At 45.2% G+C, this 24509-nt stretch overlaps 1 protein-coding gene across 3 annotated transcripts in view; it reads right to left on the bottom strand.

The window, feature by feature from the left end:
* Positions 1-24077, bottom strand: part of GXYLT1 (glucoside xylosyltransferase 1) — a 63923-nt gene extending 39846 nt beyond the window's left edge. The window contains exons 1-2 of one of the 3 annotated variants that reach the window (XM_069764756.1): positions 23812-24077; positions 14253-14345 (exon numbers count right to left, since the gene is read on the bottom strand). In XM_069764756.1, the coding sequence (XP_069620857.1) occupies positions 14253-14345; positions 23812-23972 (254 nt within the window). In that variant the 5' untranslated portion in view covers positions 23973-24077. The remainder of the gene's footprint in view (positions 1-14252; positions 14346-23811) is intronic. The other 2 variants (XM_069764754.1, XM_069764755.1) reach the window with 2 other exon arrangements.
* Between the last annotated feature and the right edge of the window lie 432 nt (positions 24078-24509).

The following is a 24509-nucleotide window of genomic DNA, read 5'->3' as shown; positions in this document are numbered from 1 at the left end:
TGCTGTGCAAATAAAATAGACAACAGATGGAAATTATTGGCAATTATCAAGACACCCTCAATAAAGGAGTGGTTCTGCAGGTGGGGACATCTCAGTACCAACGATTTCTGGCTGATGTTTTGGTCCCTTTTGAATGTTGGTTGTGATTTCACACTCGTGGTAGCATGAGACGGAGTCTACAACCCACACAAGTGACTCAGGAAGTGCAGCTCATCCAGGATGGCACATCAATGCGACCTGTGGCAAGGTATGCTGTGTCTGTCGGCGTAGTGTCCAGAGGCTGGAGGCGCTACCAGGAGACAGGCCAGTACACCAGGAGAGGTGGAGGGGGCCATAGGAGGGCAACAGCAGCAGGACCACTACCTCAGCCATTGTGCAAGGAGAAACAGGAGGAGCTCTGCCAGAGCCCTGGAAAATGACCTCCAGCAGGTCACAATTGTGCATGTGTCTGCACAAACGGTTAGAAACCGACTCCATGAGGATGGTCCGATTGCCACAGATAGGGGTTGTGCTCACAGCCCAACACAGTGCAGGACGCTTGGCATTTGCCACAGAACACCAGGATTGGCCAATTCGCCACTGGCACCCTGTGCTCTTCACAGATGAAAGCAGGTTCACACTAAGCACGTGACAGATGTGACAGAGTCAGGAAACGCCGTGGAGAGCGATCTGCTGCCTGCAACATCCTTCAACATGGCATGAGTAAGACCCGTTGTGGTCGAAAGGCGTAGCCGTTCTCTGCGCAATCACTTATTCTGTCTGCCATCTGTAAGGATTATCCTGTTTTTATTACGTTGGATCGATAAATAAAAAGCTTTTTACCATTTATCTGGAGCTGGAGTATATACATGGTTGGATCTGCTGCTGCTTGGAGTCCCGGGTCAGGACTTAAGGCCCCTTCACATTAAGCGACGCTGCAGCGATACCGACAACGATCCGAATCGCTGCAGCGTCGCTGTTTGGTCGCTGGAGAGCTGTCACACAGACCGCTCTCCAGCGACCAACGATGCCGGTAACCAGGGTAAACATCGGGTAACTAAGCGCAGGGCCGTGCTTAGTAACCTGATGTTTACCCTGGTTACCTTCCTAAAAGTAAAAAAAACAAACAGTACATACTTACCTACCGCTGTCTGTCCTCCAGCGCTGCGCTCTGCTTCTCTGCACTCCTCCTGTACTGTCTGTGAGCCGGAAAGCAGAGCGGTGACGTCACCGCTCTGCTTTCCGGCTCACAGCCAGTACAGGAGGAGTGCAGAGCACAGCGCTGGAGGACAGACAGCGGTAGGTAAGTATCTAGTGTTTTTTTTTTTTTACTTTTAGCATGGTAACCAGGGTAAACATCGGGTTACTAAGCGCGGCCCTGCGCTTAGTTACCCGATGTTTACCCTGGTTACCAGTGAAGACATCGCTGGATCGGTGTCACACACGCCGATCCAGCGATGTCAGCAGGAGTCCAGCGACGAAATAAAGTTCTGAACTTTATTCAGCGACCAACGATCTCCCAGCAGGGGCCTGATCGTTGGTCGCTGTCACACAACGATTTCATTAACGATATCGTTGCTACGTCACAAAAAGCAACGATATCGTTAACAATATCGTTATGTGTGAAGGGGCCTTTACTTTCGTGCTCCACATCTGATGGTCTGGTTGGTGAGCTGGCTGCGGCTTTTGTTAGCCGTTTTTCTTTTTTATCCTTCAACATGACTGGTTTGGCAGTGGGTCAGTAATGGTATGGGGGTGGCATTTCTTTGGAGGGCCGCACAGCCCTCCATATGCTCGCCAGAGGTAGCCTGACTGCCATTAGGTACCGAGATGAGATCATCAGGCCCCTTGTGAGACCATTTGCTGGTGCAGTTGGCCCTGGGTTCCTCCTAATGCAGGACAATGCCAGACCTCATGTGGCTGGAGTGTGTCAGCAGTTCCTGCAAAATTAAAGAGAACCTGTCACCCCCAAAATTGAGGGTGAGCTAAGCCCACCGGCATCAGGGCTTATGTACAGCATTCTGTAATGCTGTAGATAAGCCCCCGATGTATCCTAAAAGATGAGAAAAAGAGGTTAGATTATACTCACCTGGGCGGGCGGTCCGATTCGGTGGGCGTCGTGGTCCGGTCTGGGGCCTCCCATCTTCATAGGATGACGTCCTCTTCTGGTCTTCATGCTGCGGCTCCGGCGCAGTCGGACTTTGTCTGCCCTGTTGAGGGCAGAGCAAAGTACTGCAGTGCGCAGGCGCCGGGAAAGGTCAGAGGCCCGGCACCTGCACACTGCTGTACTTTGCTCTGCCCTCAGCAGAGCAAAGTACGCCTGCGCCGCAGCGTGAAGACCAGAAGAGGAAGTCATCTGATGAAGACGGGAGGCGCAGGACCATACTGCGACAGCCATCGGACTGGGACCGCCCCTGGGTGAGTATAATCTAACCTCTTTTTCTTATTTTTTAGGATACATCAGGGGCTTTCCAGAATGCTGTAGATAAGCCCCTGATGCTGGTAGGCTTAGCTCACCCTCAATTTTGGGCGTGACAGATTCCCTTTAAGGCATTGAAGCTATGGACTGGCCCCGCCCGTTCCCCAGACCTGAATCCGATTGAACACATCTGGGACATCATGTCTCGCACCATCCACCAACGTCACGTTGCACCACAGACTGTCCAGAGTTGGTGGATGCTTTAGTCCATGTGGAGATCAGACTGAACTAAAACAATCCATCTTGTCTTCTTCCTGAGAAATCTCGCTTACAACAAGATACATTTCTGCTGACTTGACATTTCCTTTTATGGAAGTAATCATGTGTGCATTCCTTCTTTCAATAGCAGCCTTTATTCACCTTCCAGATGATGTAACTTTCTACTGATAAAGACTGGTATAGATTGTTTATGTAAGAGATAGTGAAATATGAGCGCTTGTGCGCATGTCTGTAAAAGAATAATTCTTTTCTATATAAAGGAAAGGCAAAGCCCAGAGAGAGAGATGTGCTCCTGGGCTTCCCCTGTATATGATCACACAATACCTTGTTTGCGTGTCATTTACTCTGGATCCCTACCTCTAGTAAGCCAGGGACTGAGAAGAAGGACTTAACATTTCTTTGGCGCACCGAACAGGGACCCGAGATGAGAGTATTTGCTCGAGATTCACCTGCGGATACGGACAACGGAGATCTGGGATAATGGACGGCAAATGAACTGAAAAACCTGGCCAGGTAAGAGACATTATTAGTTCTCTTTTATCTGCCTTGTATTATCCGAAAGATCTCTATGAGCCGTGTCACGCTGGGTTAGTCTAGTAGTGAGTAGATACCTATAAAACTCGGGTTACTATATTGTATAGATTTATGAGTCCTGTCCCTGGCAGTGTGTGAACAGAGTGAAGGTTGTGGTATGTTGTGAAAGAAGAGCAAAAGTGCGTAGAAAAATAAGCCGAAATAGTTGGGGTATAAGCCTTATACACGGAAGTCAGCCTAACTGGGTCATGTGGTTGCGTCCTTTCGGGGAGACCTCCGCCCATGCTTGACTCTCATTTAAGTGCTTAACCTCCTTCATTTCTGGATAAGGTTTGATAGAATGAGCCCAGGACGCGGGTCCATGAGCCTGGGACAAGTATGCTAACTGACACAGAAAGTTTTGTGATCTGTATGGTGTTGCTGGGTCTGTTTGCGTGCATAATAGCACTTAAGTACATTCTGCACATTAGAAAGAATGGAGCAGATCAGCCCTTCAATATTTTAGCTCCCTAGGAGAGAAGGCAACGAGACATCACCTAGGATAAGTGATTGTCCAAACGTCACCTGGGGTAGAAATAGCTAATATTGAAAAAAAAAAAGAAAAATGGGAAATAAACAGACAAAAACCGTCTTAGGACAAGTGGAAGCAGCAGATATCATACAGGAAAGATGTGGGAAGACAGTCAGAAGTCAGATTAGAAGGGTAAGAGAAAAATTGGGAATTTCAGAAGCACTTATGTTTAGCACTGAATGGGAAAGACTGAGTAAAGAACGAGGTGGAATTATCAAAGACAATGGGTGGGAAGAAATCATACACTGTATGATAGAGGTCTCAAAAACAGCTAAAGAGGAGAATTGGAAGTATGATCCAGACACTTCCAAATGGATTATGGGGAAGGGAAAAAGTTGTGACATAATCCCACCACCTTACCTAGATCCAAAAGCCCAATCATTTGTACCATCTGGAGGAGCAGAAGGAGGAAAACAATTTCCAGCCTTGTATCCCAATCTTGGTGGGGTAGGAGGATGGGTATGTTCACACTGTGGACAACAAAATCCAGATTGGAGAAATGATTGCCTAGTCTGTGGTACACCTAGACATGGCGCTGTACTTGCCCCTGTTAGGGTAGTACCAAGACCCTTTAGGGAACCTGGTGCTGACGGGGTAATGGGAACTAGATATCACCAGACCCGACAGTATTTTCCTTGGTCCCCTGCTGAAGGTATGTCCCTCCTGCATAATGCGCCTGATCCCACTCAATATCCCATCCGATTTGCACAATACATACAACAAATCATGCAGACTCATGCTGGGGTCTGGGCGGACGGGGAAGAATTATGTAGAATGAAAATGTCCCCCGGACTTTTTCAGGAATTATTGACACACCTACAGCCCAATAGACCAGTGGCAGAAGGGGGTGCCTTACAGACAGAAGCATCAGGTACCCAGTTCACAGAGGCATTAATAATTTTCATGAGAGAAAAACAGAGGGAAAGGGGATCTACGGGTGTGATTATGCAGAAATTTGGGCAAAGTATTGAAGAATATAGTCAAGAATTAGAAAATAGCTTTAGGGATGAAGGATTGGATTTGACTGATGCTTCAGTAAGGAGACTTTTTACAAAACAATTAATAGAGGGGCTAGATCCGAAAATCAGAGAAAAATTTAAATCCTCTACTCCAGATTGGAGAACAATTGAACAACCAAATATTGTGAAACAACGATGTTTAGGAATAGTCATGGATATGAGAGAGAATCGTAAGCCTGTTAGAATAGCACAAGCTAATACAGGAGGAAGAGTGAAACACAACTTTCCTTGCCACTACTGTAAAAAGCCAGGTCATTTCCAAAGAGAGTGCAGGAAGAAGTTGGCAGATATAAAGTCAGGCAAATTTGTTCCCAGAAATAACCCTCCCCAAACGGACAACCAGCAGAAATCTACCATCATAGATGGTCCCATACCAGATTCAGATTGACTCGATGTGTTACAAACTTCCCTACCAGCTAGAAGACCTATGATACAGGTGAATGTGGGGGGGAGAGAGATTCCATTTTTGATAGATACAGGTGCAACTTCCTCAATTTTGAATCAAGATTTTCTTCCGAATCCGGAAGATATTTCAGAACAAACAACTTTTGCTGAGGGTTATGATGGGGTAATTCGAACACTGCCATATACTGTGCCCCTAGAGGTCTCATTAGGACCTAAATGTTTTGCATCCAGATTTTTGTATGCCAGAGGTGCCCCAACATGTTTGTTAGGAACTGATGTCCTAAAGAAATTAGAAGCTAACATCAATTTTAGGGAAGATGGCACAGTTATACTGACTATCCCTGATGATGCAGAAACATTAGAACAATATGTTAGAATTCAGGCTTTTGAGGATTATGCTGAAGAAAAAGAGTACACCACAGATCTAGACCTCTCAATGGTCCCAGAAACACTGTGGGCACAGGGTGACACCGATGTGGGACTATTGCATATCTCTCCTGTAAAACTATCTGTGCAACCAGGAACTGTTCTCCCACAGCTCAGACAATACCCTGTGAGTGCCCAGCAGGAACTAGCGATTACAAAACAGATAGAGGGATATAGAGAGAAAGGGGTTTTGGTAGAGATACAATCACCTGCTAACACTCCTCTGTATCCAGTCAAAAAGAGAACTCTTGATAAGAGTTCTATGCCCAAATATCATATGGTACATGATTTAAGAGAAATAAACAAAGTTCTAGATCCAATCACCCCAGTTGTACCCAATCCTCATACGTTACTATCACAGATACCAGCCAGTTCTCAAGTATTTACTGTAATAGATCTTTCAAATGCATTTTTCTCGGTTCCTTTACACCAAGATAGTTGGCATTTGTTTGCATTTACATTTAAGGGCAAACAGTTGGCGTGGACACGCCTTCCACAGGGAATGATACACTCCCCTACTCTTTATTCAAATGCCCTACAAACAGTCCTTCAGAGGTTTGAACCCGAACCACAGGTAGTAATTTTGCAGTATGTGGATGACCTACTACTTTGCTGCCCAGATCTAGAAACTGCAGAAAGGTCCACTGTGAGTTTACTATGTTTTTTAGAAAAAGAAGGGTGTAAAGTGAATAGACAAAAGCTACAAGTTTGTCAGACCAAAGTGGTCTTTCTAGGTCATTGCATTTCTCAAGGTAAAAAGCATCTTACACCACAAAGAACTGAAGCAATAAGACAGATGAATGAGCCTAGAAATCATAAACAGCTATGAGCATTTTTAGGAATAGTGTCTCATTGTAGACAATGGATTATACATGCAAGTCAACTAATGCAACCACTGTATGACTGTGTAAAAAGTGAACCTTATTTGTTGACAAAAGAAGGTCAGATTTCGTTCCAACAATTAAAAGATGCCCTTGTTTCAGCTCCAGCGTTAGGGCTACCAGACTACACCAAACCGTTTCAGCTTATGGCTGCAGAAGTTGATTCCCATGCTACAGGAGTTCTTACCCAGAAGCATGCAGGGAAACAAAGACCAATTGCATATCTTTCAGCAAGGTTAGATCCCGTAGCTAGAGCAGCGCCAACCTGTGTACGTGTAGTTGTTGCTGTCTCACTATTGTTGGACAAAGCATCAGAAATTGTCCTAGAGCATCCACTCACAGTTCAAACTACACATGATGTTTATGGGATATTAAACCAGGTCCAACCAAAACACATTTCCATGGCCAGACATTTGCGGCTTCAGTGTTCTTTGCTGCTCCCCTCTACTATCACATTTGCTAGGCTTCAGACTCTCAATTTAGCTACACTGCTACCTCTCGAGTCTGAAGGGGGGAATAAGGACACTGATACACACACAAATTTTTTCCCTACAGACACACATGATTGTACAGAGCTCATTTTACAAGAAACGGTAGGCTTACCCAATGTATCCGAAACACCACTTCAAAATCCAGATTTAGAGCTGTTTATAGATGGTAGTAGGTTTGCAGATGACACAGGTAACTTCCATACAGGGTATGCAGTTGTGTCAGAATCTGAAACTCTCAAAGCAGAACCACTTCCACCGAAACAGTCTGCACAAGAAGCAGAACTAACAGCATTGATTGAAGCTCTTAAAATAGCTGAGAACCAGACAGCTAATATATACACTGATTCTAGGTATGCACATGGTATTGTGTTTGATTTTGGAGTAATCTGGAGAGCTAGAGGTTACATGACAGCGTCAGGACAACCTGTAAAACATGCTTCTCTGATCAAACAGATCTTAGAGGCTGCACAAGAAACAAAAGAAGTAGCAGTAATCAAGGTAGCTGCACATGTGAGACTCGACACTAGGGAATCTAGGGGAAATGATAGGGCTGATAAAGCAGCCAAAGCAGCAGCTGTCAAACCCTTACAACAGGTTCATACTGTAAACCCCACAGAAAATACTGAAGATAGACTGAGACAAGCACAGGAAGATGCAGGAGAAGAGGAGAGGGACAGGTGGAAAAAGGAAGGGGCAGAAGAACAAGCGGGAATTTGGAAGAAAGATGGACTAATATGTCTACCTAGAGCCTGGTATCCGATTGTAGTTGGTGGACTGCACCACCCTACTCATGTGTCTGCAAATGCAATGACACTACTGGCAAAGCAAGTCTGGTTGGCTCCAGGTTTTGGCAACTATGCAAGAGACTATTGTGCTGCATGCGCTATATGCCTGGCACATAATCCCGGACAGACAACAAAGACCCCTATGAAGCACCACGTCCGACCTCTCTACCCGTTTCAGCGATTACAAATAGACTTTATCCAGCTGCCAAAAAGTAATGGGTATGAGTATGTGTTGGTATGTGTGGACATGTTCTCGGGGTGGCCAGAGGCCTATCCAGTTCGGAAGGCTTCAGCTAAAAACACTGCTGTAAAGCTAGTTGCCGAACTGATACCCCGTTACGGTCTCCCTGAAGTGATCGAGTCAGATAGGGGTACTCATTTTACTGGAGAAATATTTCAAAATGTACTGAAAATGTTGGGTGTTGAAAGTCAGTTACACACTCCGTACCATCCTCAAAGTTCTGGTAAGGTGGAACGCATGAATGGAACTTTAAAATTAAAAATACAGAAAGCCATGGCTGAAACAGGAAAGCCTTGGACAGAATGCCTTCCACTGGCCCTTTACTCAATACGCAATACCCCAAGGGGTAAGACTAAACTGTCTCCATATGAAATTTTGTTTGGCAGGACTGCCAATTTAGGATGTTATTTTCCACAGCAACTTGTGTTAAATATTGAGTCATTGACTTCTTATGTGCAAAATCTTCAGAAACAATTAACTAAGGTGCATGCACAAGTTTTTGCTTCCCTTCCAGATCCTGACAACACAGAAGGAAGTCACAAGTTGGAACCAGGTGATCAAGTCTATGTAAAAAGACACACCAGAAAGGCTCTAGAACCAAGGTTTGACGGACCCTTCCAAGTCCTGTTGACAACACCTACATCAGTCAAGCTTGAAGGAAAGGCATCATGGATACATGCAAGCCATTGCAAGAAAAGCAGTATAAACTCATGATATTGATGTTAATAATGATAACCTCAACGGAGGCGTGGGATAGACTGAATTCTCTAGCCCCTTTGAACAATAGATTCGTACAACATCATAGAAAATTAGTGCATGACTTGTTAAACAATACACAAACCCTGACAGATTGTTGGATCTGTACCCATTCGCCGGTATCAGCCACAAGTATACCTTTTCTAGCAGTTCCCGTTTTAGCAGAAGAAATATTCGCTTGGCCTAATTGTTCAGACAACCTGGCCAACAACCAAATTGGTAATGCTAGGCTGTGGAATACTACAATCGCCATACCAATTGTGGGATGGGTAGAATTTCCTTGGTGGCAGGGTAATCTCTCAGGGAGTAACACACATCTACAATATTTAGCATTTAGGGGAGGAAAATGGGTACCTAGAAATAAGACTGGATTAACTAATTTAGGACAGGTCCCCACAGAAAATCTACAGCTTAGTTTCAGTACAACCGTCCCCCCCTCTGATGCTTTCAAACCTGTAGTATTGGAAAGATACATACATAATAGAAAATGGAAACATTCTAAATTGTTCCCCCAAGGTGATGCAAACAGTTGTACAAGTAAGCCGGGGAACCTGGTTTGTAATGAATCCAATGAGTATATCAAAGGAATGCCTGTATGTGGGAATCCCGCAGCCGGGTACTGTAGCCCCTTGGGACAAAAACCCTCTTGGTGTATGCTTCAGAATGTATCTAGATTTGTGGACTTGGCTCACAGATTGGTATTGCAGCACTCAGCTCTATGGGATCTGCCTGAAGGTACATTTTGGATATGCGGAGAAGGAGCATATAAATGGCTTCCCGTAGGTATAAAGGGTACTTGTACATTAGGACGCCTAACCCCGGCTACATTCATAATTTCAAATAAACAAGTGAATATGCAAGCCGTGCCCAAGCACACACTGTATAAAAGAGCTGCAGATAACTCACCACGTCCCTCGGGGAGGCCGCATATAGTACAAATGGGAATTCCCAACAAAATTGCTAGTACCATTTTTATTTATCCTATGTTAACACAGATGTGGGATAAATTAGTTAGAGCCACGGATTATCTAGATGATCAGATCTGGGATATATTGGATATACTAAACACTAGTATAGCTGTACAGAATCAGCTTATAATAGTCACTAACCAACATACCCTGGTATTGGATTACCTAACTGCCTCACAAGGGGGTATGTGTCAAATCATCGGACCCACCTGCTGTCATTATATAGACCCGAATAGTACTATGAGTATGACATTTAAATTAAAGGACGTACAACGACTCAGAGATCAGTATGACAAAGACAATGACCAGAATAAGGATAGCTGGTGGTCAGATACCTTTTCTTTTCTTAACCCAGCCAACTGGTTCAGAGGAATCGGTGGGTGGGTTGCTGGGATTATGCAGAGCATAATACATATAGTTATGATTATTGTAGTCATATACGTACTATTCCAGATTGTGCTCAAGAGTATCTCAGTATGCACAGATAAACTTTGTGTAATAGATGCAAGAGTATAAAGTTTTTTTTCCTTCTTCTCTTATGTTATCCTTTGCTAATACTGATTATTGCGCTTATTTTGCTATCCCTTTGTAATATCTGTACTTATTGCAAAACAAAGAAAAGGTTGCGAGAGTTAAACGGAAGAATTAATACTAGATTTGATTCTCTTATTGAATACAAGCATGTACATGTGTAATACCAAATAAAGGCTTTGTCTTTGGCCCTGTGGTAATAAAATAAATAAAAGAAAATGTCAAAGGGGGGAATTGTGGAGATCAGACTGAACTAAAACAATCCATCTTGTCTTCTTCCTGAGAAATCTGGCTTACAACAAGATACATTTCTGCTGACTTGACATTTCCTTTTATGGAAGTAATCATGTGTGCATTCCTTCTTTCAATAGCAGCCTTTATTCACCTTCCAGATGATGTAACTTTCTACTGATAAAGACTGGTATAGATTGTTTATGTAAGAGATAGTGAAATATGAGCGCTTGTGCGCATGTCTGTAAAAGAATAATTATTTTCTATATAAAGGAAAGGCAAAGCCCAGAGAGAGAGATGTGCTCCTGGGCTTCCCCTGTATATGATCACACAATACCTTGTTTGCGTGTCATTTACTCTGGATCCCTACCTCTAGTAAGCCAGGGACTGAGAAGAAGGACTTAACAGTCCAGGTCTGGGAGGAGATCCCTCAGGAGACCATCCGCCGCCTCATCAGGAGCATGCCCAGGCATTGCAGGGAGAGCATACAGGCATGTGGAGGCCACACACACTACTGAGCATCATTTCATTGAGGCATTTCCACTGAAATTGGATCAGCCTGTAACTTCATTTTCCACTATGATTTTGAGCATCATTCCAACTCCAGACCTCCGTGGGATATTAGTTGTGATTTACGTTGATCATTTTTAGGATTTATTGTTCTCAACACATTCCACTATGTAATGAATGAAATATTCCAGTGGTAAACATTCAGTGATATCTAGGATGTGGGATTTTAGTGTTCCCTGTATTTTTTTTCAGCAGTGCATACAGCCATGGCCAAAAGTATTGACACCCCTGCAATTCTGTCAGATAATACTCAGTTTCTTCCTGAAAATGATTGCAAACACAAATTATTTGGTATTATCTTCATTTAATTTGTCTTAAATGAAGAAAAAAAAAAAAAAAAAAAAACACAAAAAGAATTGTCCTAAAGCCAAATTGGATATAATTCCACACCAAACATAAAAAAGGGGGTGGACAAAAGTATTGGCACTGTTCGAAAAATCATGTGATGCTTCTCTAATTTGTGTAATTAACAGCACCTGTAACTTACCTGTGGCACCTAACAGGTGTTGGCAATAACTAAATCACACTTGCAGCCAGTTTAAATGGATTAAAGTTGGCTCAACCTCTGTCCTATGTCCTTGTGTGTACCACATTGAGCATGGAGACAAGAAAGAAGACCAAAGAACTGTCTGGGTAAGAGAAACCAAATTGTGAGGAAGCATGAGCAATCTCAAGGCTACAAGTCCATCTCCAAAGACCTGAATGTTCCTGTGTCTACCGTGCGCAGTGTCATAAAGAAGTTTAAAGTCCATGGCACTGTGGCTAACCTCCCTAGATGTGGACGGAAAAGAAAAATTAACAGAGATTTCAATGTAAGATTGTGCGGATGTTGGATAAAGAACCTCGACTAACATCCAAACAAGTTCAAGCTGCCCTGCAGTCCGAGGGTACAACAGTGTCAACCCGTACTATCCGTCGGCATCTGAATGAAAAGGGACTGTATGGTAGGAGACCCAGGAAGACCCCACTTCTTACCCCGAGACATAAAAAGCCAGGCTGGAGTTTGCCAAAACTTACCTGAAAAAGCCTAAAACGTTTTGGAAGAATGTTCTCTGGTCAGATGAGACAAAAGCAGAGCTTTTTGGGCAAAGGCATCAACATAGAGTTTACAGGAGAAAAAAAAGAGGCATTCAAAGAAAAGAACACGGTCCCTACAGTCAAACATGGCGGAGGTTCCCTGATGTTTTGAGGTTGATTTGCTGCCTCTGGCACTGGACTGCTTGACCGTGTGCATGGCATTATGAAGTCTGAAGACTACCAACAAATTTAGCAGCATAATGTAGGGTCCAGTGTGAGAAAGCTGGGTCTCCCTCAGAGGTCATGGGTCTTCCAGCTGGACAATGACCCAAAACACACTTCAAAAAGCACTAGAAATTGGTTTGAGAGAAAGCACTGGAGACTTCTAAGGTGGCCAGCAATGAGTCCAGACCTGAATCCCATAGAACACCTGTGGAGAGATCTAAAAATGGCAGTTTGGAGAAGGCACCCTTCAAATATCAGGGACCTGGAGCAGTTTGCCAAAGAAGAATGGTCTAAAATTCCAGCAGAGCATTGTAAGAAACTCATTGATGGTTACCGGAAGCGGTTGGTCACAGTTATTTTGGCCAAAGGTTGTGCAACCAAGTATTAGGCTGAGGGTGCCAATACTTTTGCATGGCCCATTTTTGGAGTTTTGTGTGAAATTATCAATGTTTTGCTTCATTCTCTTTTGTGTTTTTTTTCATTTAAGACAAATTAAATGAAGATAATACCAAAGAATTTGTGTTTGCAATCATTTTCAGGAAGAAACGGAGTATTATCTGACAGAATTGCAGGGGTGTGAATACTTTTGGCCATGACTGTATATCTGTAGGGAAGAAATCTGCACCCTGGTTCTTGTTTAATTCACGTGAGACATTTTGGTGTAGTGTTCCCTTCGTGCATAGGCGGGTGGGGGGGGGGGGGACTTTAGGGTGGGACTGTAGATAGGGTTTTCGGATCTGCCGTGGTTTGTACGAGCCTCCATTAACCCTTTCACGACCTTGGGGTGTTTCCTTTTTTGAGAGCTCGCTATTTGCAGGATGAGTTGTACTTTAGAAACACAATTGATTTTACCATACAGTGCACTGAAAAAAAATAGGGGAAAAAAAATCCAAGAGCGGTGAAATTACAAAAAAAAAAAAAAAGTACAATTCCACAATTGTTTTTTTATTTACCATGTTTAGGGAGGGCAGACTGGTGGAAGTTCGGGTTTTGATACCTGACCAGCAGTTTTTAAAAAGTTCAGGTACCAGAACAATACCATTGGAAATAATGGATTCCTGAACAGTTAAGAAAAAATATATTCATTCTCTTTACATATTCGTCATAGGTCGTGAAGGGGTTAAAGTTCTCTCCAGTGCCCCCCTTGTTGCTGGTGGCAGTTACACACAATAATTTCCCAGTGGTCTTCAGAAAAATGGCGCCAGTTGCAGCGCATGCACAGATTGACATTTGAATGTTTTCACCAAAATGAGGCCGGTGGCGGAGCATGAGCAGGTTCAGACCTCGGCTCAATAACGAGCCAAGATCTCACTCTACGCCACCAGACCACCGGGAGATGAATGTGCACAGGCGCAGACAGCAGCAAGGGCGGCGCTAGCACAAGCTTTTAAAAAAAAAAAATGTCTCGTACAAACACAGATCTCATCCCTACAGGTATCTATTAAATTGGTATATTTGCGCCATCATGGCCATACCTTTATTTCAACATACTAAAATCGTGATGACAGGTTCCCTTTAAGGGTAACATGTGCATGAGGAGTAAAGATTACTTTTATTGCACAATGATAAAATGGCTGTTAACTTCTGATGAGAAAGGACCAAATTACGGCTTGTTGAACCAAAATTGGACAGTTCCCTGGCAAGAATCTCTTTCTATACAATCTAGAGACTAGATACAAAAAGGTTACACTCTCCTTCTAAATAGTCATTCTTGGCAGCACCCAAGCTGACGAATCGATCCCATAATCCAGAGATTGAAAAGATAGTTTCCAGACAAGACAACACCCTCAATGTCATTAATTCCTTTAATCAAAGATTACAGATATTGAAAAAGAAAATTGAGGTTAGACTCAAGTAAATAACTGAACAGAATCCCTAAAGAAGGCATCTATTCCTTTAACAAATCCATAAAGACAAGTCCTACCGAAGAGCAGCCTCCCAAAAGCAGTCTTTTCCACAAACACCAGGGGGCAGCATCCAATAGGGATTCCAGAAAGAGACAGAGAAATCCTTACACCTGACAGAATGAGATACAAAAGTGTCCAGCTATTAGAGAAAGTCAGAAATGTACAATTACACAGATACAGAACTTCTCCACAATTAAAAGACTGGCTCATCCTTACATGATAAAGTACCGGCACTACGCTAAACATCAAGGCTTGGGGCCACACAGACACAGAATCACAATGTCTGACCGGATCCCGGCCTGCTTACTCCACTTAATATTCCCAATTCCACCCTCAGATTACTTTAATGAGAGTATTTAAAAAATTAAAAAAAAAAGATTAATCTGCAGACAGGTGAGGCAAAAAGGAGCGTAGCAATATGGCAGCTTTACCAAGCAATGAGTTTGTTAACCAACTTTTTTTCTTTTTCACTAAACTTACCTTTTCTTGGATTTTATTTATTCATTGTACTCGCTTATATAGCGCCATTAATCCAACAGCGCTATGCAGACATCATCACTGTCCCCGTTGGGGCTCACAATCTAGATTCCCTAGCAGTATATCTTTGGAGTGTGGGAGGAAACCCACACAAACACGTGAGAACATACAAACTCCTTGCAGATGTTGTCCTTGGTGGGATTTGAATCCAGGACCCCAAAGTTGTAAAGCTCCAGTGCTAACCATTGAGCCACCGTGCTGCCCATTTCTTCATTTACATGCAGTAAGTTTTAGATTGGAGTCTTATATCTTCCTTTTCCCTGGAGGCTTGAGAACACCTGTACACCACGGCTAGTAACTTTATATTGGGACTGTGGGGCTGATTGGATACTGCCATTGTCCTCCTAGTTTATTCCATATTTCCAGTAATTTGACAAGTTTTTACGCCATAATTGGTATGGATATCAGTTTTTAATAAAGTTTATATACCTTTTTCATCATATCTTGGATAGAAATATTTACCGTTTATACTCGAGTATAAGCCGAGATTTTCAGCTCATTTTTTTAGGCTAATAGTGTCCCTCTCGGCTTACACTAGAATCATTGTCCCAGGGGGTCGGCGGGGGAGGGGGAGCAGCAGCTGTCACATCATACTCACCTGCTCCCGACGCGGTCATTGCACTTCCCTGCTTCTCCGATGGTCTCCGGCGCCCACAGCTCTATCTGTGTTCAGCAGTCACATGGTACCGCTCATTAAAGTAATGAATAAGGACGCAACGCCACTCCCATAGGAGCTGAGCGCATATTCATTACTTTAATGAGCGGTACCATGTGACCGCTGAACACAGTAACAAGCTGCCGGCGCCAGAGACCATCTGAGAAGCAGAGACTGCACCAGGAGGGGGTGAGTATCATGGGGGAGGGGGAGCAATAAGATATTCACCTGTTCCCGTTCCACCGCTGCGCTGCGTCTTCCGTGTCCTCTAGCTGTGATGTTCAGGTCAGAGGGCGCGATGACGTGTTTATTGCGCACCCTCTGCCTGAACAGTCACTGCAGAGACCCGAAAGACACAGCAGCGCACGGTGGTGGAACGGGGACAGGTGAATATCGCAAGTGCCAGGGGCCTGAGACAGCGGCGACACCGGCACCAGGCCCCCATAGCGCGCCAGTGTCCCTGCCTGCTCAGGCCCCCAGCACCTGGCCCCCAGAGGTGAGAATGTCTTTTTTTTTTTTTTTTAAATCGCAACAGCATATGGGGCATATTATTCTATGGAGCATCTTATGGGACCATCAACCTTTGTGCAACATTATATGGGGCATAATTTAATATGGAGCATCTTATGGGGCCATCAACCTTTATGGAGCAGCATATGGGGCATAATATGCTATTGAGCATCTTATGGGGCAATTATTAACCTTTGTGCAGCATTATATGGGGCATAATATTCTATGGAGCATCTTATGGGGCCATCAACCTTTATGCAGCATTAAATGGGGCATAATATTCTATGGAGTATCTTATGGGGCCATCAATAACCTTTTATGCAGCATTATATGGGGCATATTTTAATATGGAGCATCTTATGGGGCCATCAACCTTTGTAGAGCAGCATATGAGGCATAATATGCTATGGAGCATGTTATGGGGCAATTATTAACCTTTGTGCAGCATTATATGTGGCATAATATTCTATGGAGCATCTTATGGGGCCATCAACCTTTATGCAGCATTATATGGGGCATAATATTCTATGGAGCATCTTATGGGGCCATCATTAACCTTTTATGCATTATATGGGGCATATTTTAATATGGAGCATCTTATAAAGGCATCAACTTTATGGAGCAGCATATGGGGCATAATATGCTATGCAGCATCTTATGGGGCCATTATTAACCTTTGTGCAGCATTATATGGGGCATATTTTTTGTATGGAGCATCTTATGGGGCCCATCATGAACTTTATAGAGCATTATATGGGGCGTATTTTGTATGGGGCCCATCAAGAACTGTTTGGAGCATTATATGGGGCTCCTGATTCAATATGGATATTCAAAAACACTTAACCTACTGATGTCTCAATCAATTTTACTTTTATTGGCATCTATTTTTCAAATTTACCAGTAGCTGCTGCATTTGCCACCAAAGGCTTATACTCGAGTCAATAAGTTTCCCCAGTTTTTTGTGGCAAAATTAGGGGTCTCTGCTTATACTCGGGTCGGCTTATACTCGAGTATATACGGTAAAACTTTGTTAGCTTCAGCCATATTCAGCTGGGTCCCAAGCCTCAGGAACACAATTATTTTGTGGGGTCTCGTAAAAATGAATGAGGCCTTACTGCACCACAAACAGAAAAAAAAAATAGAAGTTTTGCCATGCTTCAATGCCCCACTATCATACAAGGGTCTGTTCACGCTACCACCATAGTTACAATTTTTAACTAATGCAATAAACAGACCCAACAGATGCCAATAACATGGTTGGTCAGAGTTTCCTTGAGGTTTTAGCATTTTGATGCCAATAATGGGGTGGACTGTTACTATTGCAGTCAAGGTAGACAAACCTCTATGGAAATTCCAAAAGTTTTCAGTGCAAATATGATCAGAAAGTTTCAGAGCTCTTTTCTTTTAGAAATAAAACGCCCCCTACAGGTAGCATCCCACAGAACATAGTATGGTGGCATGAGGCATGCCATACCAGGCGTCCAAGGGGTTTATTGTTTCTGAAGAGGACAGAAGAGTGCTTTTACGTCTTTATGATGGGACAGTGCCCTAGCGCATATCTCATCAGGAGCCGCACCAAAGTGACATGCACTTTCTTTTCTACCACCAGGAGTTTTTCAAAACCTGTAGTGAAAGAACAATGCTGAAAAGCCTCAACATATTAACAGGAAAGGTTTCACAATAAAAAAAGAACAGCAAGAGTCTTTAAAGTGTTTGTCTGAAGGATTTGTCTCCTCAAGAAACTATGTGCACATGTCCATAAGGAGGAGTTGTACTGAAGAGGAAGAACTCTGTGTGGAGCAGGCAGCGAGACCGATGTGGTCACATGGTGCAATGAAATGCTGACAGTTTCCGCACACGATGGGACTGAATTATAGAACTTCCATTGCCAAGAGCACAGGAGACGTGAATAACACCGATCTTGATGAATAAGCCCCAAAGTTTTTGTGAAGCAATCAAAAACGACGAGATTTTCCATCTGAATATGCTTCAGGAAGTTTTTTCTGGTTGTTTTTTTTTTTTTTTTACATTTCCTAAAACATTTAACTTAAAGCTTTGCTAATTATTTACGTGGGCGATTTTCTCTTGTGTTTTGAAATCCATCATGAGAGCCTGTCAGCACGATGTTGTAATGTAGAATAAAGACATGGCTGTAGTGGCACTAGAATACTGATTAATTTTCCATTTTTGGTGAAGAACTACATTTTGTGGTTCTTCTTTAAAATGGAATCTGTGAGCAGGTTATTGCTCTCTTATCTGGGAGCAGTATGATGTAGCGAAAGAGAAGCTGAATCCAACGATGCATCAATTACTTTATGTAGCCATTCAAACAATAAGAGTTTGTAGATTTAGCAATGCAGCAGAGCTGGGGAAGCTAACCCCGCCCACAACAGGATCTATATGTACAATATCTATAGAGAGTGAGCTGCTTATCACAGAAGGGGGCGGAGTCAGACTACCAGGCACAAGCTGCTGTAGTCCAGCAATAAGCTCCTGGTGCTAAAACATTTATTACAAGTAAACAACAGCGCAGAGCCTGATAGGAGAGGCATTGCTGTGTTATATCCCCTACCTCACGTTGTCTTCAGATTACATAGCAATACCTGCTAAAAGATTCACTATAATCACCATTTGAAGTTTTCTGCTGATTAGATTCCTGATTCCTATACCCCACCCTGGAAACATCCCCTATCCTCTAAAAGGAATTTGATATTCCCTGGAGCTCTATATGCTCCCCTCCCCCACCCCCCCGTATTTTTACCATATGCTTTGGCAATGCTAACATGTACTTAGTCCTGCCAATAAAGCTCATTTGAATTGAATTGATGTCGGTGCACAGGGGCCAGACTGCATGCTGGTTCTACTCCTCCCTGTCTGTGAGTCCACGGCCGCGGGCCCTCCGCCTGCTTCCTCTGTTTGAAGAGGAGATTTCAAACATAGCGGGCAACTCACTGAAAAGGTAGTGCCCTGGTACTCACAGACCAGAGGCAGGCGGAGGAGCCGGGCAATCACAGACAGGGAGGAGACCCAGTGCACCAAAATCTAATCAGCAGGAAAATGCAAATGGTGATTAAAGAAGAACAACAAAGGCATCTATGTAATCAGTATGACAGCGCCATTAGGGTACCGTCACACAGTGGCATTTTGATCGCTACGACGCCACGATCCGTGACGCTCCAGCATCGTAACAATATCGCTCCAGCGTCGTAGATTGCTGTCACACTTTGCAATGTACGACGCTGGAGCGATAATTTCATGACGTATGTGCGATGTAGAAGCCGTTGGTTACTATGCGCACAATATCGTGCACACCTCGAATCGTGCCGTCGTAGCGATCAAAATGCCACTGTGTGACGGTACCCTAACAGCCAAGTCTCTACTGGACATTAAAGAATTGTGCCGACAAGACCTCTACAAGCTCAGGAGCATTTGTGGCATTTTTGTAGGCTTCTCATTGACTTGTATTGTACAGTATGGAGCACCTTCGCAGCAGATACCACATGAAGAATGACACTCTCGCTCCTTTTAACCACTTGGCGATAATGACCTGAGGCTAATAAACACTGACTTGTTGAAGAAAAATCAATTAGCAAGGAGAGATTCCAGAAACTAAAACATAACTTTTAACCGACCAGACTGTGGAAGGTCTCCGCGGTCTCCCTACACGTTTCCTCCCCCTTTTGGGGGATTCATCAGGGGGGTAAATAGTATGTGGGGAGCTAAACGTTCCTGCATTGGCTGGTAAACTGCAGGTCAGGTCCAACTAATTGTGTCATAGCCTGTCAGATTAATGCCTGGACCTTACACAATCTGGTGGGTACATCTTAGTAGCCTTACTTGGGGACTGTCCTTGTAAAGGCTGGAGCAATACAGGGGCACAACAAGGGATATTAGAAATTTCCCCCTTTCATATAGTCATCTTCTGTGCTCCTGCGACCTGCAGAGAACAAGTTCAGCAGTGGTGAGAGCAAACCATTTATTGAGCACTGATACAGGAAAGATATATATCTTGGTACCGGTGTTAGCCAGGAGATAGAAAAATATGTTCTGTGCTATGTTGTGCATAAGTACCGTATATACTCGAGTATAAGCCGACCCGAGTATAAGCCGACCCCCCTAATTTTGCCACAAAAAAACTGGGAAAACTTATTGACTCGAGTATAAGCCTAGGGTGGAAATGCAGCAACTACCGGTGAATTTCAAAAATAAAAATAGATCATTATTTCCCCATAGCTGTGCCATATAGTGCTCTACACCATTCATATTTCCCCATAGCTGTGCCCCATATAGTGCTCTGCACCGTTCACTGTGCCCCATAGCTGTGCCATATACAGTGCTCTGCACCGTTCACTGTGCCCCATAGCTGTGCCATATACAGTGCTCTGCACCGTTCACTGTGCCCCATAGCTGTGCCATATACGGTGCTCTGCACCGTTCATTGTGCCCCCTAGCTGTGCCTTATACGGTGCTCTGCACCGTTCATTGTGCCCCCTAGCTGTGCCATATACGGTGCTCTGCACCGTTCATTGTGCCCCCTAGCTGTGCCTTATACGGTGCTCTGCACCGTTCATTGTGCCCCCTAGCTGTGCCTTATACGGTGCTCTGCACCGTTCATTGTGCCCCCTAGCTGTGCCTTATACGGTGCTCTGCACCGTTCACTGTGCCCCCTAGCTGTGCCATATACGGTGCTCTGCACCGTTCACTGTGCCCCCTAGCTGTGCCTTATACGGTGCTCTGCACCGTTCATTGTGCCCCCTAGCTGTGCCTTATACGGTGCTCTGCACCGTTCACTGTGCCCCCTAGCTGTGCCATATACGGTGCTCTGCACCGTTCACTGTGCCCCCTAGCTGTGCCTTATACGGTGCTCTGCACCGTTCATTGTGCCCCCTAGCTGTGCCTTATACGGTGCTCTGCACCGTTCACTGTGCCCCATAGATGTGCCATATACGGTGCTCTGCACCGTTCACTGTGCCCCATAGATGTGCTCCATATACGGTGCTCTGCACCGTTCACTGTGCCCCATAGATGTGCCATATACGGTGCTCTGCACCGTTCACTGTGCCCCATAGATGTGCTCCATATACGGTGCTCTGCACCGTTCACTGTGCCCCATAGATGTGCTCCATATACGGTGCTCTGCACCGTTCACTGTGCCCCATAGATGCTCCACATTAATCTGTGCTGCCGCTGCTACTGCTGCAATAAAAAAAAAAAAGCACATACTCACCTCCCTTGATTGCAGCTCCCAGCGTCTCGTTCCGGCGCCTCCATCTTCCCGGCGTCTCTGCTCTGACTGATCAGGCAGAGGGCGCAGACGCCGGGAAGATGGAGGCGCCGGCCGGGAAGATGGATCGGCGCCCGGCGGCTGGAACGAGGACAGGTGAATATAACATACTCACCTAGTCCTGGCGATCCTCGCGCTGTCCCCTCCTGTCTTCGGCGCTGCAGCTTCTTTCTCTATCAGCGGTCACCGGCACCGCTGATTAGAGAAATGAATAAGCGGCTCCGCCCCTATGGGAGGTGGAGCCGCTTATTCATTTCTGTAATGAGCGGTCCCACGTGACCGCTGAAGAGAGGAAGAAGCTGCAGCGCCGAAGCCCGTGGGACGGCAGGGACAGCGCGAGGATCGCTGGGACTAGGTAAGTATGCCTCAGCGCCCTCTCCCCCTCACCCGCCGACCCCACCGCTACCGTGACTCGAGTATAAGCCGAGGGGGGCACTTTCAGCCCTAAAATTTGGGCTGAAAATCTCGGCTTATACTCGAGTATATACGGTATGTGATTCTTCAGAATTTCTTTTAGTCTTTGCCTGATGAAGAGACCTGTGTAGTCTCGAAAGCTTGCAATTTGTTACCATCTTTTTAGCCATTAAAATGTATCAACCACTGAGGACTCTCAATTCTAAATATTATTGAGCACTGGTAACTTCTGCGCCAGCACTTTATCACTTTGGGTTGCTTGTATGATTTATCCAGTTTTAAGTCAATATATTAAAAGTTATGTTTTAGTTTATGGAACCTCTCTTTGCTAATTGGTCAAAAATCTTTCGGAGAGTATTGACTAGTGGGTTACACTGACCACACTACTGCGGATTCGGACACTGAATGAAAATCAAGTTGTTTTTGAATAGACAATAATAGGAAGAGCATTAAAGCATTTTTTTGGGGGGGGGGATTTTGAGGAGTGGGGTGGTGGTTTGGCAATTTTCAGGCTTTAACAACTCCGTCTGCACATCTCGGTCAGGAAAAAAAACTCTAGCCAATACTGGGACTAAACAATGCAAATCCGCCTGCTGAATGTTTATTTAACCCACCGCTGATACGCCTTTTAACGGCGGCAGTTAAGGGTACTTACTCCTCAGCATCGCTTTTCAACAGCGCTGATAAATAAGGTTATAGCGCCCCCCAGCATCGTAAAATCTCCGGGGTCTCTGCGGCTGAGGGTAACCGAGACCCCAGAGAACATGATTCAGGTCGGTTTTTGCCGTCCCCAGTCTCGCGATTACCGTTCACGGAATAACAGCGTTCACAAAAGAAAAAAAAAACGTCTGATTTCCCATTAATTTCTCTCTCCTCTGATATGATCTGGCATACCAGAGGAAAGAGAAATAGGGACCCCCGAGCCCCCCAGTATCCCTGAACCCTCTGGCTCTCTTCCCCGGATCTTCTTACTGGAAGAAAATGGCGAGTGCAGTGCGCCCGACGAGATATGCCGGCTGGCAACAATAGATTTTTCCTATTGGTTCATTTTGATCACGGTGATAGACTACCACAGTGATCAAAATAAAAAAAAAAAGGATATCAAACCTCCCTTTATCAACCTCTTAGTTAGATAAGTGGTACACTCTGCCTGCACGCTGTATGGCACGGTGGTACACTCTGCCTGCACACTGTACACCCAGCACGCTGTATGGTACGGTGGTAAACTCTGCCTGCACACTGTACACCCAGCACGCTGTATGGTATGGTGGTACAATCTGCCTGCACACTGTATACCCAGCACGCTGTATGGTACGGTGGTACACTCTGCCTGCACGCTGTATACCCAGCACGCTGTATGGTACGGTGGTACACTCTGCCTGCACACGGTATACCCAGCACGCTGTATGGTACGGTGGTACACTCTGCCTGCACACGGTATACCCAGCACGCTGTATGGTACGGTGGTACACTCTGCCTGCACACTGTACACCCAGCACGCTGTATGGCATGGTGGTACACTCTGCCTGCACGCTGTATACCCAGCATGCTGTATGGTACGGTGGTACACTCTGCCTGCACGCTGTACACCCAGCACACTGTATGGCACGGTGGTACACTCTGCCTGCACACTGTACACCCAGCACGCTGTATGGCACGGTGGTACACTCTGCCTGCACGCTGTATGGTACAGTGGTACACTCTGCCTGCACGCTGTACACCCAGCACGCTGTATGGTACAGTGGTACACTCTGCCTGCACACTGTACACCCAGCACACTGTATGGCATGGTGGTACACTCTGCCTGCACGCTGTATGGTACAGTGGTACACTCTGCCTGCACGCTGTACACCCAGCACGCTGTATGGTACAGTGGTACACTCTGCCTGCACACTGTACACCCAGCACGCTGTATGGCACGGTGGTACACTCTGCCTGCACGCTGTATGGTACAGTGGTACACTCTGCCTGCACGCTGTACACCCAGCACGCTGTATGGTACAGTGGTACACTCTGCCTGCACACTGTACACCCAGCACACTGTATGGCATGGTGGTACACTCTGCCTGCACGCTGTACACCCAGGGCCAGCACACAGTGGCTCATGGTAACCGGGCTATGGCTCCATTATGACCAGTGCCCCTCCCATAATCTGTCATGTGACTCCTGCACTTACCTGTGCCGCTCCTCCGCCGCCCCCCGCCACCACACCGAGGAGGCGGCTGCCGGCTCCTGCACCTCTGTGCTCCCGCTGCCTCTCTGACTTATGGCGTACAGCAGAGAGCAGAAGCCACAGGCCAGGCATAGCAGCACCAGCCGCCATGGCGGCCGCCTCATCACACCGTCCCCCGGCCAGGGCCAGCTCGTCAGCGGCTGCTGCTACAGTACACAGCCGTTTCCTTCCGGGACCTCGGTCCGATCTCTGGATCCGGGGGCGTGGCTGTAACTGGTGGGCGGAGACGTTAGGAAGAGCCTAAATAATGAGCTAATACTATACATAGTACTGGGGGTGACACGAGACGTCTGCAGCACTGTCCTGCGGGGACACCCACACCGTGACCCGGGACTAGACCCACGGAGTTATTTATTCTCTGCTGATTGAATGTCCCTTCCCCCCAAGCCTATGTCCACCTTCCTGACCAGGTCAATGTTTCCCTTTATGAGGTAATAACTCTAGAACGCAACGGATCCCGGTGATTCTGGGACTTTTTTTCGTGACATATTGTACTTCATGTTAGTGGAATGTGGAATAAACATTTACTTTTCTTTCACAAAATTTTTCCTTTAGACCTATTTTCTTTTACTTTCCTAAGGCTATGTGCACACGTTCAGGATTTCTTGCAGAAAATTCCTGAGAATTCCGGACATTTTCTG

Source organism: Ranitomeya imitator, chromosome 4 (assembly GCF_032444005.1).
Source record: "Ranitomeya imitator isolate aRanImi1 chromosome 4, aRanImi1.pri, whole genome shotgun sequence".
Lineage (NCBI taxonomy): Eukaryota > Metazoa > Chordata > Amphibia > Anura > Dendrobatidae > Ranitomeya > Ranitomeya imitator.
The sequence above is the reverse complement of the archived record's forward strand: the minus strand, read 5'-3'. Positions and strand labels throughout refer to the sequence as shown.